The sequence below is a fragment of the Solea solea genome, chromosome 9 (assembly GCF_958295425.1).
Source record: "Solea solea chromosome 9, fSolSol10.1, whole genome shotgun sequence".
Classification (NCBI taxonomy): Eukaryota; Metazoa; Chordata; class Actinopteri; order Pleuronectiformes; family Soleidae; genus Solea; species Solea solea.
In genome coordinates this window covers 25,693,482-25,711,000 of record NC_081142.1, presented here as the reverse complement: position 1 = coordinate 25,711,000, position 17,519 = coordinate 25,693,482, and the positions used below count along the sequence as shown (strand labels likewise).

The window sequence follows — 17,519 nt, the reverse complement described above, 5'->3', positions numbered from 1 at the left end:
GTTAACTTTGGTAAAATTACCCTGAATAATAATATATCTTCCACTAGGGGCAGTGTTTAACCAGAAAATCTCATAATTCTCATTGAAATGTTCACAAAGTTTAAAATAAAACAAAGTCAAACGTGTGAACATTCATTTGAAAAGCATTTATTTACATATAATTAATTTTCATTTAATTCATTTTAATAACATTTATTTAAATGTAAATTTAAATTAAAAATTAATTTTTTTTATTAATAAGGATGTTTGTGTGATGAAGAGTTCCATAGAACATGTTTTAACATCAACAGTTTCCTGTTTTTGTGTCGATCCGTTTGTCAGTTAGTTTTTCTGCTTCAGCAGTTTCTTGTTTCCATGGTAACCTTTCCTCACACACGTGTCTGTAACTGTTGGAGACAACCTCAGTCTTCATGATGAAGACAACACTGACCTTCATCGTCCTGCTGGGGTGAGAACAACAACTGTTGCTGTTTATTTGTTTGGAGTTTGTTGTTTTTAGTTTTGTGTCTGTTTGTTTGTGTGTTTGCTTGTTGTTTTAGTTTTTGTTTGTTTGTTTGTGTGTTTGTTGTTTTTAGTTTGTGTGTCTGTTTGTTTGTAGTTTGTGTGTTTGTTTGTTGTTTTTAGTTTGTGTTTGTAGTTTTTGTTTGTTTGTTGTTTTTAGTTTGTGTTTGTTTGTAGTTTTGTGTGTTTTTGTTGTCTGATCAGTGTGTCCTCTGCAGATGTGGACGTGTGTGGACATTTGTCTCGTTCAGTGAAGGGACTCGTCTGCTGGTCCTCACTGATGAAGATAATCATCATCATCATCACAACAACAACAACAAAAGAACAACAACAGGCAGGTTCCTCGTCATGTTTACATGTTTATGATTGTGATAATCAATAATCATGAAGTGAATCGAAGTCCTCATCCGTTCATCTGTTTCATCCTCTCATCTTTCATTTAAATCACTTTTTTCTTTAAAGGTCAGAGGTGACTGAGAGCGCCCCCTGCTGTTCATCTCACTGTTAAACTGAAGTTTGTAAACCACTCACTCTCCCACACCAAAGTCCATAGAGAAAATCAGTGATTTTAAAATCAGGAGTTGTTGATCCACTGCCGCCTCCATCACTGAGTTCAAATGTCTTATTTTAAAGGGGACATATTATGCAAAATCAACTTTTTAACCATTTCAATACTTACATTTGGGACTCTGGAGGCCCTACCAGTCGCCAAAGTGTGGAAAAAGAATACTCAGTCCTTTTTTCGTGATCCCCGAAAAGTATAGGCGATAAAACACGCAATGTTGAATTCCCTGCGCTTATGACAGCAGCATGCGCATTTCACCGCGAATGTTACCACCCCACCAGTAAGTTTACTTGGAGAGCTCCACCTTAGCTCCACCCTGTCCCCTGCAGGCGAGGGAGGAAGAGCGGTATTATGTCAATGCAGCGGGACAAGAAAAGGTCAAATAGAGCTCATAACTGACCATACAGTCACATACAGCGGCAGTTTATGCAGCTGTATGCAGGGGGCGATCAGCGGTGCTGTCCCTAAGTGTTTTTAACTGATTTACAGTTCAGCAGTGTTCGGCTTGATCCTTGTGTCGGACGTCTCTTCCTGTGACGGCACTCTCGCTGTTTTTCGCACACGCAGCCATGTTGATATTGTCAGAGAACTAGTGGAGGGAGGGGGAGAGGAATGGAGCAGAGGGAATATGAACTGAGTGAGCGCAGTAAAAAAGGACAAATCAGAAACCACCTGGAAGAAGTGGGTGTGTGTTTGCCTGTGTCTCATTTGCATATAAAGGGACCAAACCTGCACAAAACCGAGTGTTCTGAAAGGGGCGGTTTTGGCAGGGTTATTGAACTGCTATGGTGCTTCATCCTTATGGTATTTTGACCAAAGCATGTAACAGACATGTTCATTAGGACACCAGGGAACTATTTTAACTTGGGGAAATAGGGTATAATATGTCTCCTTTAATGAATTTAGCTTTTGAAATATTTCATTTAGACTTAACTCAGTGACACAAAGTGACCACACGAGGCAGCAGAGGACCAGCAGCTCCTGTGTCCCTGCCAGCTAAAATCCCTGATTTTCTCTATGGGCTTTGGTGTGGGAGAGTGAGTGCTTCTGTCTGTCTGTCTGTCTAACAGTGCGATAAAGACGTGATCATGACGTAGATATCAGAGACTTTTGTTCAGCCATGTTTTCACTGAGAGTGAGCGTCTAAGTCTCAGCAGCAGGGGGCGCTCACAGCACAGTTAGTGTCGGGACATCACACAGCCACACCTGAAAACCTCAACTGTCCCTTTAAGTAAATGTGTGTCTGGCTCCGCCCTCAGGTGACCCGTCTGTCCACCTTTTCTCGACCGTTCCTTCATCTCAGGATTCAAACTCTCAGCTGCTCGTGTGTCTCGTCTCAGGATTGGCGCGTCCTCTGCAGGACGTCCTGTGGTGGGTGGACGACACACTGGTGACATCAGCAGACACACACATGTCACTGATGAGGTCAGAGGAGGGCGGAACCTACAGTGCCGTCTCAGTGTGGGAGGTGTCAGCAGCAGACTGGAGGTCCACGTACTGGTGTGGGACAGTGGTGGACGGACGCGTCCACAGACAGAGGTGGTCGACCTCTGTGGACTCTGACCATGACTGCCATGTTTTAATCTGAAGCTAGCTTGACGATGGCGCCCCCTGCTGTTTCATGAACATTGATTCATATTTGTGTGAATAAAGCGTGTTCAGAGCGACGTCGTCATGTTTTACACTTACACTGAGCGTTCTGCAGCTGACCACCAGGGGGTGACTGAGTCAGGAGCAGAGAACACAGATCAGTTCAGTTTTAATGTGATTTCAACAGAAATTAAATAATAACATGCAGTTGTTTTTCTATCTTTACACATTTTTTACTTATCAAACACAAAACAAACAAAGCCTTACACATTAGCCCCGCCCATGTCTCTCAGGACCATAAATAGAGCCAAAATATTCATGTTTGTACAGAAGATTATAGATTTAAATCAAACAGAACAAACCATAGACCTGATCTGTCACTACCACTAATCCACCAGCAGAGGGCACTGTGTGTGTGTTCCAAGGTCTGTAAAGGGTCAAAGGTTGTTTTCCTGAACCAGAACCAGGACTGAACCACAAACAAGAAGCAGCAGTCGATAAAAACCACCACCAGTACGCAGCTGCTTCATTAGCCATCATTAGCATTAAAGACTCCGCCCACAGCCATGTTTTGAAGTCGTCAGTAAAGGTGCGTTCACACTTTTTTTTACACGTGACGGGAATTTTGTTGTTTACAATTTAGTAAGCTTAGCATTAGCCTCAGAAGAATAGATAGCATGGCATTAGCCCACGGGACTGTAGTCAGCTTAGCATTAGCATCTGGACGGAGAGCAGACGCCAGTACAGTGATGTGAATAATTATCTCACGTTCAGTGTGAACGCATCATCACGTGACTGAGTCATGTGACTGAGGTGGAAGTTCTCGTACTCAGAGGTAGAAGGTGTGGCCTCACGTGTGACGATCACCTGTTTACAAGTTAAAGGTCAGATCTAAGATTTCCAGTGTTTGACGTTGTGGACGCCTGTCTCAGTCAGGTGGATGTGTGTCTCAGATGAACGCGTGTCTCAGGTGGGTGCGTGTCTCAGTCAGATGGACGCGTGTCTCAGGTGGACATGTGTCTCAGGTGAAGACGTCAGTCTCAAATTAGTGTACAGTGTAAAGAGTGCTGCCATTTACTAGAAGCTCACGAATACAACACGCTGACTCAGCGGGAGACTACACACAGAGTTAACTAACCCTAAATTATCAGGTTAACTAACCCTAATCCTGATGCATTAGGGTTAACTAACCCTCACCAGTTAACTCCAGATGACTGCACTAACCCTGTCATCAGGAGAGTAGAAAGAATAAAAAAGTTCATTTGTCCTTCACGCATCAGCTGAGCTTTGTCTCCTCGTCCTTCACATGTCCACATGTCCCACTTTACCAGAATCTCATAAAAATACAATCACTGAAGAAGACACTGTCTCTTTTTGTCCCACATCAGAGGGGACAGAAGTGTCCACCAGGTGGAGCCAGTTCAGTAAACAAAGATGTTATTTCAAAAAAATCAACAAACGTAGAAAATCATGAAAATGTTTTTCTCACCAACGTTCAGTGATTTAGGTTAAAGAGCCACAAGGGGGCGCTGCAGTGATAATGTCTGTCTGTGTGTGTGTGTGTGTGTGTGTGTGTGTACTTTTATTATTATTGTTTGCCGTTGAATGAAGGTGATGAATCTGCAGCTTCCTGTCAGAGCAGGTCACATGACCACATGACAAATGAAACACACGACATCAGCTGATAAGCACTGTCACTAGTTAGCCTCGTTAGCTTAGCTTCTGAAAAACGCGGAGTCACAATAAGATGTGAAAGAACAAAAGGTTTGGTTAGTTTCAGTTAAATGTCTGTTACCATGGTAACAGCAGATGTGTTGAAACCAGTGATACTTCAGTAAAATGGCCGCCACATCTCCAAATCTCCAACTCCTCCCACTGCTCTGTCATTATGCTAACATGCTAAACTGTAACATGGTTAATGAATGAGTACAAGCTCAGTGGCTTCATCTGCAGGTTCTGTTAGCATGCTCTGTTAGCACATGTGAGACAAACAACCTAAAAACCTGCAGCTCAGCTGTTAGCATGCTAACAACAGCTGATGCTACAGGTGGAACAAACACGTTAGTTTAAGATGTTTACGTGAAAAGTTAAGTGTTTTTTTTCATTCAAACTGAGGCTTCTCTGTTTGTCAGGTGATCACTGACAGTGGGCCGTCTTACTGGCCGGCTCCGCCCCTGGTGTGAAGCCATTACTGAGGCTGTTTGGACTGGGGGGCGTGGCCAGCACAGGTGTGGCTTCACGTCTGGAGGAGGGCTCGACGACTGAGTGACTCTTCTGCGGCAGTCGGGGCTGAAGCGGCTTCTCTTTGGGGACGACGGACACCTGACGCAAACCCTCAGCTCGCAGTGGAGGTCTGGTGGGGGCAGGGCCTGTGGGGGCGGTGTCAGAGGTCGGGGCTTTAAGGCTGCGTGGAGAGGAGGGGCTGGGGACGCTCTGGTCATCGGGCTTTGATTCATCGTTCTGTGACGGATTATCAGAGGGTGGGGCCTCTTTATCTGATAGGGAGGAGCCTGTAGACTCATGAGGCGGGTCTTGCTGCATGCTGCTCTGCCTGGAAGCTCCTGAGCCTGGAATCTCACAGCTGTCAGTGCGACGCCGTGAGCCTTCATGCATCCGACTGGTGGCAACGACGGCCTTCATGGCAGCCTGTATAGACACACACATACACACACGCACACACGCAAACACATGCACACACGCACACATACACATACACAAAACAGAAACAGTAGTAAACTAGTAGTTGTAGTAGTAATAGTGTCAGTAGTAGTAATAGTAGTAGTAGTAGTGATAGTAATAGTAGTAGTAGTAATAATAGTAATAGTAGTAGTAGTAATAATAATAGTAATAGTACTGGTAGTGATAGTAATAGTAGTAGTAGTGAAAGTAGTAGTAGTAGTGATAGTAGTAATAGTAGTAGTGATAGTAGTAGTAGTAGTAGTACTGATAGTAATAGTAGTAGTGATAGTAGTAGTAATAGTAGTTGGGATAGTAGTAGTAATAGTAGTAGTGATAGTAGTAGTAGTAGTAGTAATAGTAGTAGTTATAGTAGTAGTAGTAATAGTAGAAGTTGTGATAGTAGTAGAAGTAGTAGTAGCAGTAGTAGTGATAGTAATAGTAGTAGTAGTAGTAGTAATAATAGTAGTAGTGATAGTAGTAGTAGTAATAATAGTAGTAGTAGTGATAGTAATAGTAGTAGTAGTAGTGATAGTAGTAGTAGTAGTAGTAATAGTAATAGTAATAGTAGTTGTAGTCAAACAGCAGTTGTTGTTGTTTTGACAGCTAGCGTAGCTTGTAGTGTAGCTTGTAGCTTGTTTGGACCTTGAGCTTCCGTCGTGCGTTGAATTCCTGAAGCTTCCTCTGTGCCGTGTCCATGTGAGAGAAACGTGCTGCTTTACCCAGAACCCACGGGTGCTGCAGAGCCTCACGCACATTCAGACGCTTCAGAGGGTCCAGGACAATCAGCTTACTGACCTGAGACAGAGAAGAAGAAGAAGGCAGGACAGACCACAGGTCAACACAGGTCAACACAGGTCAACACAGGACAGAAGACAGGTCAACATAGTACAGAAGACAGGACAACTCAGGACAGACCACAGGTCAACACAGGTCAGAAGACAGTTCAACACAGGTCAACACAGGTCAACACAGGACAGACCAAAGGTCAACACAGGTCAACACAGGACAGAAGACAGGTCAACACAGGACAGAAGACAGGACAACACAGGACAGACCACAGGTCAACACAGGTTAACACAGGTCAACACAGGTCAACACAGGACAGAAGACAGTTCAACACAGGACAGACCACAGGTCAACAGGTCAACACAGGTCAACACAGGACAGAAGACAGGACAACACAGGACAGACCACAGGTCAACACAGGTTAACACAGGTCAGCAGAGTTCAACACAGGACAGAAGACAGGACAACACAGGACAGACCACAGGTCAACACAGGTCAACACAGGACAGAAGACAGTTCAACACAGGACAGAAGACAGGTCAACACAGGACAGAAGACAGGTCAACACAGGTCAACACAGGACAGACCACAGTTCAACACAGTTCAACACAGGTTAACACAGGTCAACACAGGACAGAAGACAGGTCAACACAGGACAGAAGACAGGACAACACAGGACAGACCACAGGTCAACACAGGTTAACACAGGTCAACACAGGTCAACACAGGACAGAAGATAGGTCAACACAGGACAGACCACAGGTCAACACAGGACAGACCACAGGTCAACACAGGTTAACACAGGTTAACACAGGTTAACACAGGTCAACACAGGTCAACACAGGACAGAAGACAGTTCGACACAGGACAGACCACATGTCAACACAGGACAGAAGACAGGACAACACAGGACAGACCACAGGTCAACACAGGTCAACACAGGACAGAAGACAGGTCAACACAGGACAGAAGACAGGACAACACAGGACAGACCACAGGTCAACACAGGTTAACACAGATCAACACAGGACAGAAGACAGGTCAACACAGGTCAACACAGGTCAACACAGGACAGAAGACAGGACAACACAGGTCAACACAGGACAGAAGACAGGACAGACCACAGGTCAACACAGGTTAACACAGGTCAACACAGGACAGAAGACAGGTCAACACCTGCTGGTCACCATCTTCATGACACTCAGTAAACAAACACCAGCTGTTAATAGATGAACTACGAAGTGTGTTTGACTCAACACTCAGTGGCGACATGTGGTTCTTGTTTGACTTATGATGTCACAGACCAAAACAACTTTAGCTGGTGGCTAGTTGTTAGCATGTTGATGACATCAAACAAAGAGAACGTGTCCCTTCTTCTGGAAGTGAAGCTTTTATTCTGAAAATGCACACACGGTGGTGATGTGAGAACTGTGGGGTGACTCACTAAGTCTTTGGCGTTGAGTGAGACGTCGTCCCACCACGGAGACACAAACTCGTAGTCACAGTTGAGGATGCGAGTGTACATGTACTGGTCTCCTCTGGGGTCAAAGAACGGCTCGAAGCCACACAGTCTGACAAAAGGAAGTAGATCAGTCACAGTGTCACAATAAAAGCATGTTTAAACACGTCTCAATTTATCATGTTTATATTCATCTTTCCACAATGTGTGTGTGTGTGTGTGTGTGTGTGTGTGTGTGTGTGTGTGTGTGTGTGTGTGTGTGACTCACAGGATGTACAGGATGACGCCCACTGACCACATGTCCACTTCAGGACCGTAGGCGTTACCTCTCAGAATCTCTGGAGCTGCAGACAGAAAACAGAAAGCATGGTCAGTGTAAAATCCCACAGAGCAGCAGGTCATTAAACACATCACTGCTGTGTCCACACTGACCACAGTAACCTGGTGTCCCACACACTGTCTTCATGGTCACCTGGTCATCGATGATCTTTGAAAGACCAAAGTCAGCTGAAAGACACAAACATCATCACTGAAGACAAGGAGGACACTGTGTCTCTGTGTCTGTCCCTGGACAAGGAGGACACTGTGTCTCTGTGTGTCTGTCCCTGGACAACCATCGTCACCAGTGAACCATCAGCAGCTTTAAAGGAACACTTCATATTGATATTAATATCATTGTCTGCTGACTTATAAACACCATTTATAACATCACGGCATGGTCGTCGTCATGGTCGTTGTCATGGTCGTCGTCATGGTCGTTGTCATGGTCGTTGTCATGGTCATTGTCATGGTCGTTGTCATCATGGTCGTTGCCCTCATGGTTGTCGTGGTCGTTGTTCTCACCTATCTTGAGCGGAGCGTCCAGTGACAGGTCAGCGTACAGAAGGTTCTCTGGTTTCAGGTCACGATGAACCACACCGTTCTCATGTAAGTACTGGAACACACACACACATTCATAGTGACAGAGAGAAACAGGCGTATGTTTTTCTGAGTTAAATGTAGGCCAGTGTGTGTGTGTGTGTTTTAATCCACTCTGGTTTTAATCTCTCCAGCATCAGGATGAAAGCTGTTCTTACATAAGAGACCTGACCCACATCACCTGAACTAACCAACGTAACTGAACTAACCAGAGTAAATAACCACAGTAACTGAACAAACCAGAGTAACTGAAATAACCACAGTAACTAACCACAGTAACTGAAATAACCACAGTAACTAACCACAGTACCTGAACAAACCAGAGTAAATAACCACAGTAACCGAACTAACCAGAGTAACTAACCACAGGAACTGAACTAACCACAGTAACTGAACTAACCACAGTAACTAACCACAGTGACTGAACTAACCAGAGTAACTAACCACAGTAACTGAACTGCCCACCCCCACAGCCCCAGCTGCCCACCCCCCCTCAATCCCCCCCCCTCTCTGTGACAACTGAGCAGGTGAGGAGAGAACTGAGGCGACTGAAGATCAGGAAAGCTGTGGGACCAGATGGGATCAGCCCCAGACTGCTCAGGGACTGTGCTGACCAACTCTGTGAGGTGGTCGCGCACATCTTCAACCTGAGCCTCAGACTGGAGAAGGTCCCGGTCCTGTGGAAGACCTCCTGTGTGGTTCCAGTTCCTAAGACAGCGCACGCAAAGGAGCCGAGCCACTTCAGACCCGTCGCCCTGACCTCTCATCTGATGAAGACCATGGAGAGGCTGGTCCTCAGACATCTGCGCATGGTGGTGAGCCCCGTGATGGACCCGCTGCAGTTCGCCTACAGGCCGAAGATCGGGGTGGATGACGCCGTCATCTACCTGCAGCACCGGGCACTGACTCACCTGGAGGTCGCCGGGAGCGCTGTGAGAGTCATGTTCTTTGACTTCTCCAGCGCTTTCAACACCATCCAACCGGCGCTGCTGCGGAGGAAGATGGAGGACGTAGGAGTGGGGACACAGCTGGCTGCATGGACCACCGACTACCTCACCAACAGGCCGCAGTATGTGAGGCTGCAGGACTGCAGGTCTGAGGTGGCCATCTGCAGCATCGGGGCTCCCCAGGGGACGGTGCTCTCACCGTTCCTCTTCTCCCTCTACACCTCAGACTACACCTACAACTCCAGCAGCTGTCACCTCCAACTTCGTGGACTGGTGTGAGAGCAACTTCTTGTGCTTGAACACCGGAAAGACGAGGGAGATGGTGATCGACTTCCGGAGAAAGACCCCACCACACCCACCGGTGAGCATCCAGGGCTCGGACATCGAGCTGGTGGATAACTTTAAGTACCTGGGTGTTCACCTCAATAACAAACTGAACTGGACCACTCACATCGACGCCCTCTACAAAAAGGGTCAAAGTCGCCTCCACCTCCTGAGGAGACTGAGGTCCTTTGGAGTGTGTAGACCTCTACTCCGCACTTTCTTTGACTCTGTGGTGGCCTCTGCCATCCACTATGCTGTGGTTTGCTGGGGAGCGGGCAGCACGGACCGGGACAGGAAGAAACTGAACAGGCTGGTCAGGAGGGCCGGCTCTGTCCTGGGCTGCTCGCTGGAATCGGTGGAGGAGGTGGGACAGAGGAGGACGTTATCCAGACTGTCCTCCATCATGGAGAACACACTCCACCCACTGCACCTGACTGTGGAGGGGCTTGGCAGCTCCTTCAGCGGCAGGCTCCGGCACCCTCAGTGTAGGACAGAGCGCTACCGAAAGTCCTTCATCCCCACTGCTGTTCGGATATTTAACTCCTCTTAAATGTCCACTCACTTTCCCTGATAATACTCTATATTAGAGTGTAATTTTATCTTTTTTACTTTTTATCTTTTGGTAATTTTTGTCTTACTATTGTATTGTATTGTATTGTATTTTTATTTTATCTTATTTTTATTTTTATTCTATATTTTTATTCTTATTTTTACCTTTATTCTATTCTCACCTTTCTTAACTGAGCTGTTGTGAATGTGTGTTTCCCCCCTGGGGGAGGAATAAAGTCATTCAATTCAATTCAATTCAATTCAACTAACCACAGTAACTTACCACAGTGACTGAACTAACCACAGTAACTAACCACAGTAACTGAACTAACCACAGGGACTGATCTAACCACAGTAACTAACCACAGTAACTAACCAGAGTGTTAGTAATACTCAGTGCTGTATTTTCCTGACAGTCAGTGAATGCATCGTTCTTACCGCCACAGCCTCCAGTATTTGTTTGATGACATGAGCAGCGTCTCTCTCACTGTAGTAACCTCGCTCCACGATCCTGAACACACACACACACGTTAGACACACACCTGTATGTGTGCGTGTGTGTGCGTGTGTGTGTGTGTACCTGTCAAACAGTTCTCCTCCAGTCACCAGCTCCAGAACCAGAGCTATGTCTGTGTCTGTCTCAAAGATCTCCTTCAACTGAATCTGAACCACAGTCACAGGTTATCACTGATAACATCACTGATGACATCATCACTGATGACATCACAGTGATGATGATGACAATGATTAAGTGATTACAAGCTTAATATTGTCATTGATCACTAGGTTAACTACTGTCATCAATGACTAAGTTAACAGCTGTCTTTGGTTATCAGGTTAACTGATTACTAGGTTACTATTGTCATTGATTAATATCTTAACATCTGTCATTGATTACTAGGTTAACTGATTACTAGGTTACTATTGTCATTGATTACTAGTTTGACTACTGTCATTGATTACCTGGTTAACTGATTACAAGGTTACTGTTGTCATTGATTACCAGGATAACTGATAACAAGGTTAACAACTGTCATTGATTGCCAAGTAAACTGATTGCTAGGTTACTATTGTCATTGATTACTAGGTTATCTACTGTCGTCAATGACTAGGTTAACAACTGTCTTTGGTTATCAGGTTGTCTGATTACTACGTTACTATTGTCACTGATTACTAGGTTAACTACTGTCATCAATGACTAAGTTAATAGCTGTCTTTAGTTATCAGGTTAACTGATTACTTGGTTAACTACTATCATCGATTACCAGGTTAACTTAGTACTAGGTTACTATTTTCATTGATTACCAGGTAAACTGATTACTGGGTTACTATTGTCATTGATTACTAGGTTAACTACTGACATTGATTACCAGGTTCACTTATCACGAGGTTTAAAACTGTAATTGATTTCCAGGTTAACAGATTACAAGGTTACTATTGTCACAGACGTACAATGTTTGGGTGGGACAGACGCAGCAGTACTCCAATCTCTGTACGAACAATCTTCTTGTCGATCTGAAGAAGAAGAAACACCATGAGAGTATGACCTTTGACATCTGACCTTTGACCTCTGTGTGTGACTCACCGTTTTCTTGAGAACTTTGACAGCGAACGGTTTGTCAGTCTGTTTCTCTTCACAGCGATACACAACTGACGTCGCTCCTCTGAGAAGACACACACACACAGAGTGTTAACACACACACACACACACACAGTTAACATGATGTGTGTTGGGACAGATGGAGGAAACAGATCCCCCCACACACACACATACAGTTGAGGCCAAAATTATTAGCCCCCCTTGTGAAATTAGACAAAACTCTTTATTTCTCTCTGGAAATTACCATTAACAACAAGTGTTTGTATTGCATTTGTTTCCAAAATAACAAAGACAAAATGTCCACTAAGTTTGATGAGAATATTTTATTGATACACTGAATTGAAACAAAAAAGGGCAAAAATGAGATGTCCAAAATTATTAGCCCCCTGGCCATTAATAGTCAATAGAGTACCCCTTCTGAGCCACAACTGAAAACAACCTCTTAAAGTAGTTCTTTACTAGGTTGGCACAGGTCTCCTGAGGGATTTTGGCCTATTCTTCCATTGCAAATTGTTCCAGCTGGTCCAAATTGCGTGGTTTCCGAGCATTCAGCTTGAGCACCTGAGACAGATTCTCAATAGGATTGAGGTCTGGGCTCTGTGCAGGCCACTCCAGGACCTTGGTTTTGGTATCCTTAATGAACTGTTGAACCAATTTCAATGTGTGCTTCGGGTCATTGTCTTGTTGGAAGACCCAGTGACGACCTATGGATAGACTACGAGCAGATTTCTGCATATTATTCCTCAAAATTTCAACATAATTTTCTTTTTTCATGATGCCATGCACCCGAACAAGGCTCTCTGTGCCCAAGGCTGCAAAACAGCCCCACAGCATGATGCTCCCACCACCATGTTTAACAGTGGGAACTGTGTTCTTTGGGTTGAAGGTCTCTCCCTTTCTTTGCCAAACATACGCCACATCCATGTGCCCAAACAGTTCCAGTTTTGTCTCCTCAGACCAAAGCACAGACTTCCAAATCTCATCTTAACCTTTCAAATGTTCACGGGGAAACTTCAGTCTTGCTGTGATGTGCCGCTCTTAGAGTAAAGGGGTTCTTCTCGGGTGATGGCCGTGAAGCCCAGCTCGATGAAGAGCCCTCACAACTGTGTTCCTTGAAACATCAACTCCAGAAGAGGCCAGGTCAGCAACAATCATCTTGGCAGATGTCCGGGGGTTCTTGCTGACATCTCTGACGATTTTCCAGAGTTTTTCTCTCCAGAGTTCTTGAAATCTTGCGCTTACGACCATGCCCAGGTTTGTTTCTTACTGAATTTGACTCCTTGTACTTGGCAATGATGCAATGTACAGCGGTTCTAGACACTTTGAAATGCTTGGAAATGGCAGTATAACCTATCGCCCTTCTCCTGAGCCTCCACTATCTTCTTTGTGAGCTCAAAGCTTTTTCCTTTGTCTTTAGCATGATGAGTAAAAAGTAATCCCTCTCAATGTGCACATGTGCCATGTTCCTTGGATTCCTTTTATGCTGATTGAATGCTCAGGTGTTGTCAGGAAGCCAATTGACTGCACAGGTGTGGTTTGAAACCTGATTGGTTAATTAGGTTTGTTTTGAAAATAAAAATTCATATGGGGGCTAATATTTTTGACCACCCCATTTTTCACTATATTGGATATAAACCAAGCCAAAACATTTATTTTATATCCAAAATGTACCAAAAGCTACTAAATGGCACTGGTGATGTTTGATTATATCAAGTTTTATCAATGCTGCAAACATTGGGAAGAATTTTAGGAAAATGTTCCATAATTCCTGGGGGGCTAATAATTTTGGCCTCAACTGTATACAGAGCACTCATTGGTCTCCATGGTAACAGGTCACCTGGTAACCAGGCTGGTGCCTCTGAATTTACCACTGATATCATGTTTCTTTAAGCTGTTGTTGTTTGTTGTTGTTTACAAAAATAGCAACAAACAAAGGTGTTGAAACACAAACACTCACTCTACCACACCAAAGTCCATAGAGAAAATCAGTGATTTCAACGTCACACACACAGGAGTTGTTGATCCACTGCTGCCTCCATCACTGAGTTCAAATGTCTTATTTTGTCACGTCAGTGTTTGAAATCCTTTGTTCAGATTGACCTCAGTGACACAAAGTGACCACACGAGGTAGCAGAGGACCAGCAGCTCCTGTGTCCCAGCAGCTAAAATCACTGATTTTCTCTATGGACTTTGGTGTGGGAGAGTGAGGGGTTATGAAGTAGATAAGAGCAGCAGGTGTCACTACACACGAGGAGTACCTAGTAAAGTGGCTACAGATCTTTGCATTACATTTAAACAGATTTACTTTTATTACTTTTGTTCTAGTTTTACATTTCAAATCTTTTATTTGTCTTTTTTTGTTTGAAATTTAACTAAAACTTTATTTTAACTGAAAATGACTTCACTGTCACAGTCCTGGTCTCAGTTCCAGTTCTGGTCTCACTGTCACAGTCCTGGTCTCAGTTCCAGTCCTGGTCTCACTGTCAAAGTCCTGGTCTCAGTTCCAGTTCTGGTCTCAGTGTCACAGTCCTGGTCTCAGTTTCAGTCCTGGTCTCAGTGTCACAGTCCTGTTCTCACTCTCACGGTCCTGGTCTCAGTGTCACAGTCCTGGTCTCAGTGTCATAGTCCTGGTCTCACTGTCACAGTCCTGGTCTCAGTGTCATAGTCCTGGTCTCCCTGTCACAGTCCTGGTCTCACTGAGTCCTGGTGTCACTGTCACAGTCCTGGTCTCACTGAGTCCTGGTCTCACTGAGTCCTGGTCTCACTGTTACAGTCCTGGTCTCAGTTTCAGTCCTGGTCTCACTGAGTCCTGGTCTCACTGAGTCCTTAGTTCCCTTCCTGGACTCAGTTCCAGTCCTGGTCTTAGTTCCAGTCCTGGACTCAGTTCCAGTCCTAGACTCCAGAACTGGATTCCCTCTCTGAACAGAGAACTAGTTGAGTTTGAACTGTGCTGGTTAAACAGTTAAACTAATGCTAGTAACAGTAACGTTGTTAAGTAAAGCTGTAGTATGTAACTTTTACCTCCACACCGGTCCCCAGTGTTTTTGTGTCTGCGGAGACACAGAGGGACATGTTTGATGTCTCCTGACGTCAAGGGGACATGTTCCATGTCTCCTGACTTAAAGTAAAACTGAACGTCACAGTCGTATTTTCAGCGTCCATCTGGAGAAAAACTACTTTTGTCATGTAACTTCCTGAAGTAAAATGGAAACATCAACTCGGAAATTCCAACTTCCAGCCACAACTGGAACACACCATAAAGATTCAGTCTGTATTTTTTTGTCATTATTGTTCTGTAACTTTATTTGTTCACTGCATGTGAACACAGACCTGACTGAGCCGGGCGGGCGGAGACTAACCTGTCTAAACTCGTCTGTCTCTACCACCTGTCTGACATCAAACTAACCACTTCCTGTGTGCAGTGTGGGAATGTCACCGGGTGACACGAGACAGAGAGAGAGAATTTATGGATGCTTAAAATCATAACAAGGAGATCATCAAAGACCGACTCTAGACATCTAGTCAACATCTAGTCATTTCCTCATAATCTCAATCCAAACATTTAATCCAAATCATCCTGTAGTTTATTTACAGTGCTGCTCAAACACAAACATACAAACAAACAAACAGCAGCAGAAGTTCAGATTTAAATCTGTTTTAAATTTAAATACAATTATTCATCATTTATTTTATAATCTGACCACTTTATTAGGTACACTGTGTGTGTGTGTGTGTGTGTGTGTGTGTGTACCAGGTATTACTAATGTTGTGGGGACCAAAACCTGTTTACACAGTCACATTATGGGGACTTGTCCTCCTTGTGGGGACAAAAAGCAAGTCCCCATAACGTAAATTACTACATTTTAAGGTGAAGATATGTTTCATGGTTAGGTTGAGGTTAGGGTTAGGGTTAGGGTTAGGATTAGGATTAGGCCAGTAGTAATTGTGGTTAAGGTTAGAGTAAGTCTCCAAGAAATGAATGTAAGTCAATGCAATGTCCCCTCAAGTCATGAATGTCGAACGTGTGTGTGTGTGTGTGTGCGTGTGTGTGTGTGTGATCATGTGGTCCAGACCGGCCCAGTTCGGAGCTCAGGTTGTAGAACTCCTCCACCGTCCCGTCCCGCCTTGACCCCTCCACCCAGAACTCGACTGGATCAGAACCAGGCCGGGACGTCGGCATGATGTCAGCAGAACTGTCCCCAAAACCAGACCAGCACCACAACCAGGACTAGTCCACAAAACACACCAGGAGCAGTACCAGGACCGGTTCAGACGGGGTCATGTGAGACCCGCCCAGGAGCAGGATCGGAGTAATCCAGACCAGATCTCAGATGTAAACCCGGATTATCGCAGTGGAGGGGGATGATTCATGATCCTGATCACCTTTAATCCAGGATCAGGACCGATGATGGACAAACAAAACCAGACCAAACCTCCAGAGATGCTCCGGGTCCAGATGTGTCGCAGCTTCAGTCCATCATCATCATCATCATCATCATCGTCCCGGATTTTAATCGGTTCTCCGTGTTTTTACCGTTACAAACGGACGGTCCGTGTCTCCGGAGCTCAGCGGACTCTCGATCAACGTCCAGGCCGGAGATCGGAACCGGAGCCCGGCTGCAGGAGGAGCAGGATTCCCGACGGGCGGGGTATTATGTTCTGGTTCTCGGGCAGAACTGATCCAGATCCAGATGTCTGCTGGATTCGCTGCTGCTGTTGCTGCTGCTGTAATCTCACAGTCCCGCCCCTTCAACCAGAGAACTAGAGCTCGTCCAATCACAGCGCAGCTCGGCTCTGTGCAGTGCTGTGATTGGACGAGCTGTCTGTGAGTGAGTGCGTCTGATCAGCAGTAACCTACACACACACAGACACAAGCAGGGAATCAAACCCGCAATCTGAAGAATATCATGTGATCATGTGACATGTTTGTTTATGTTTCATATGAAAACCACAGTCAAATGTGTTTATATACACACATTAAAGTTATAAACAGCATATATAACTATATAATATGTACTGTATATATGTGTATATAGTTATATATACTGTTTATATGTATAGACATGATCACATGTTATATATATATATGTATGTATACAATCAATATATTTAGACATTTATGTCTATGATCAAGTCTGTAAAACATCTATTTTATATATATGTGTGTGTGTACATTTAAACATAAACATAAGTAAGTGTGTGTGTGTACATTTAAACATTAACAAACGAATGTAAATATAATGTTTCAAAGTGACAAATCACTTGAAATCATATATGAAATCATTATTGTTGGATCACGTGACCGTCGTGCCCACGCACGCATGCATGCGGCTCCCTGACGTCATGACCAGGTGGGCGTGCACTTCCTGGTTGTGTATGTCAACAAAGCTGAGAGTGAGCAGAAGTTTTAAGGCGACGTGTTTAACTCGCTTCTGTCTCCGCCACAAACATGACTGACCGCGACCTCTCGGCGCTTCTTCTCCCGCTCTGCTCGCTCTTCGTGTCCGCAGCCGCGGACGCGGACGTAACCAAAACCACCGCCGTGACCAACTCCAGCGGCGTGAACTCGACGGTGAGCGGCGGCGCTGGAGGTCAGAGCCG

The 17,519-nt window shown here is 44.8% G+C and overlaps 2 protein-coding genes across 2 annotated transcripts in view; one reads left to right on the top strand and one right to left on the bottom strand.

Moving 5' to 3' along the window:
• Positions 1-2,808: 2,808 nt before the first annotated feature.
• On the bottom strand, positions 2,809-16,819 carry si:ch73-60h1.1 (calcium/calmodulin-dependent protein kinase type IV). Its single transcript, XM_058638607.1, has 11 exons — positions 15,992-16,819; positions 11,904-11,982; positions 11,771-11,833; positions 10,899-10,981; positions 10,757-10,829; positions 8,424-8,514; positions 8,013-8,087; positions 7,849-7,924; positions 7,566-7,692; positions 5,978-6,130; positions 2,809-5,302 (listed from the first exon to the last, which is right to left on the bottom strand). The coding sequence occupies exons 1-11, from the start codon at positions 16,096-16,098 to the stop codon at positions 4,793-4,795; spliced, it is 1,437 nt and encodes a 478-aa protein (XP_058494590.1). The 5' UTR covers positions 16,099-16,819; the 3' UTR covers positions 2,809-4,792.
• A 452-nt stretch (positions 16,820-17,271) lies between these two features.
• fam174c (family with sequence similarity 174 member C) overlaps positions 17,272-17,519 on the top strand; it is a 3,031-nt gene continuing 2,783 nt past the window's right edge. The window contains exon 1 of the mRNA XM_058638682.1: positions 17,272-17,519. This exon is cut by the window's right edge and continues 114 nt beyond it. Within this exon, the coding sequence (XP_058494665.1) occupies positions 17,368-17,519 (152 nt within the window). The 5' untranslated portion in view covers positions 17,272-17,367.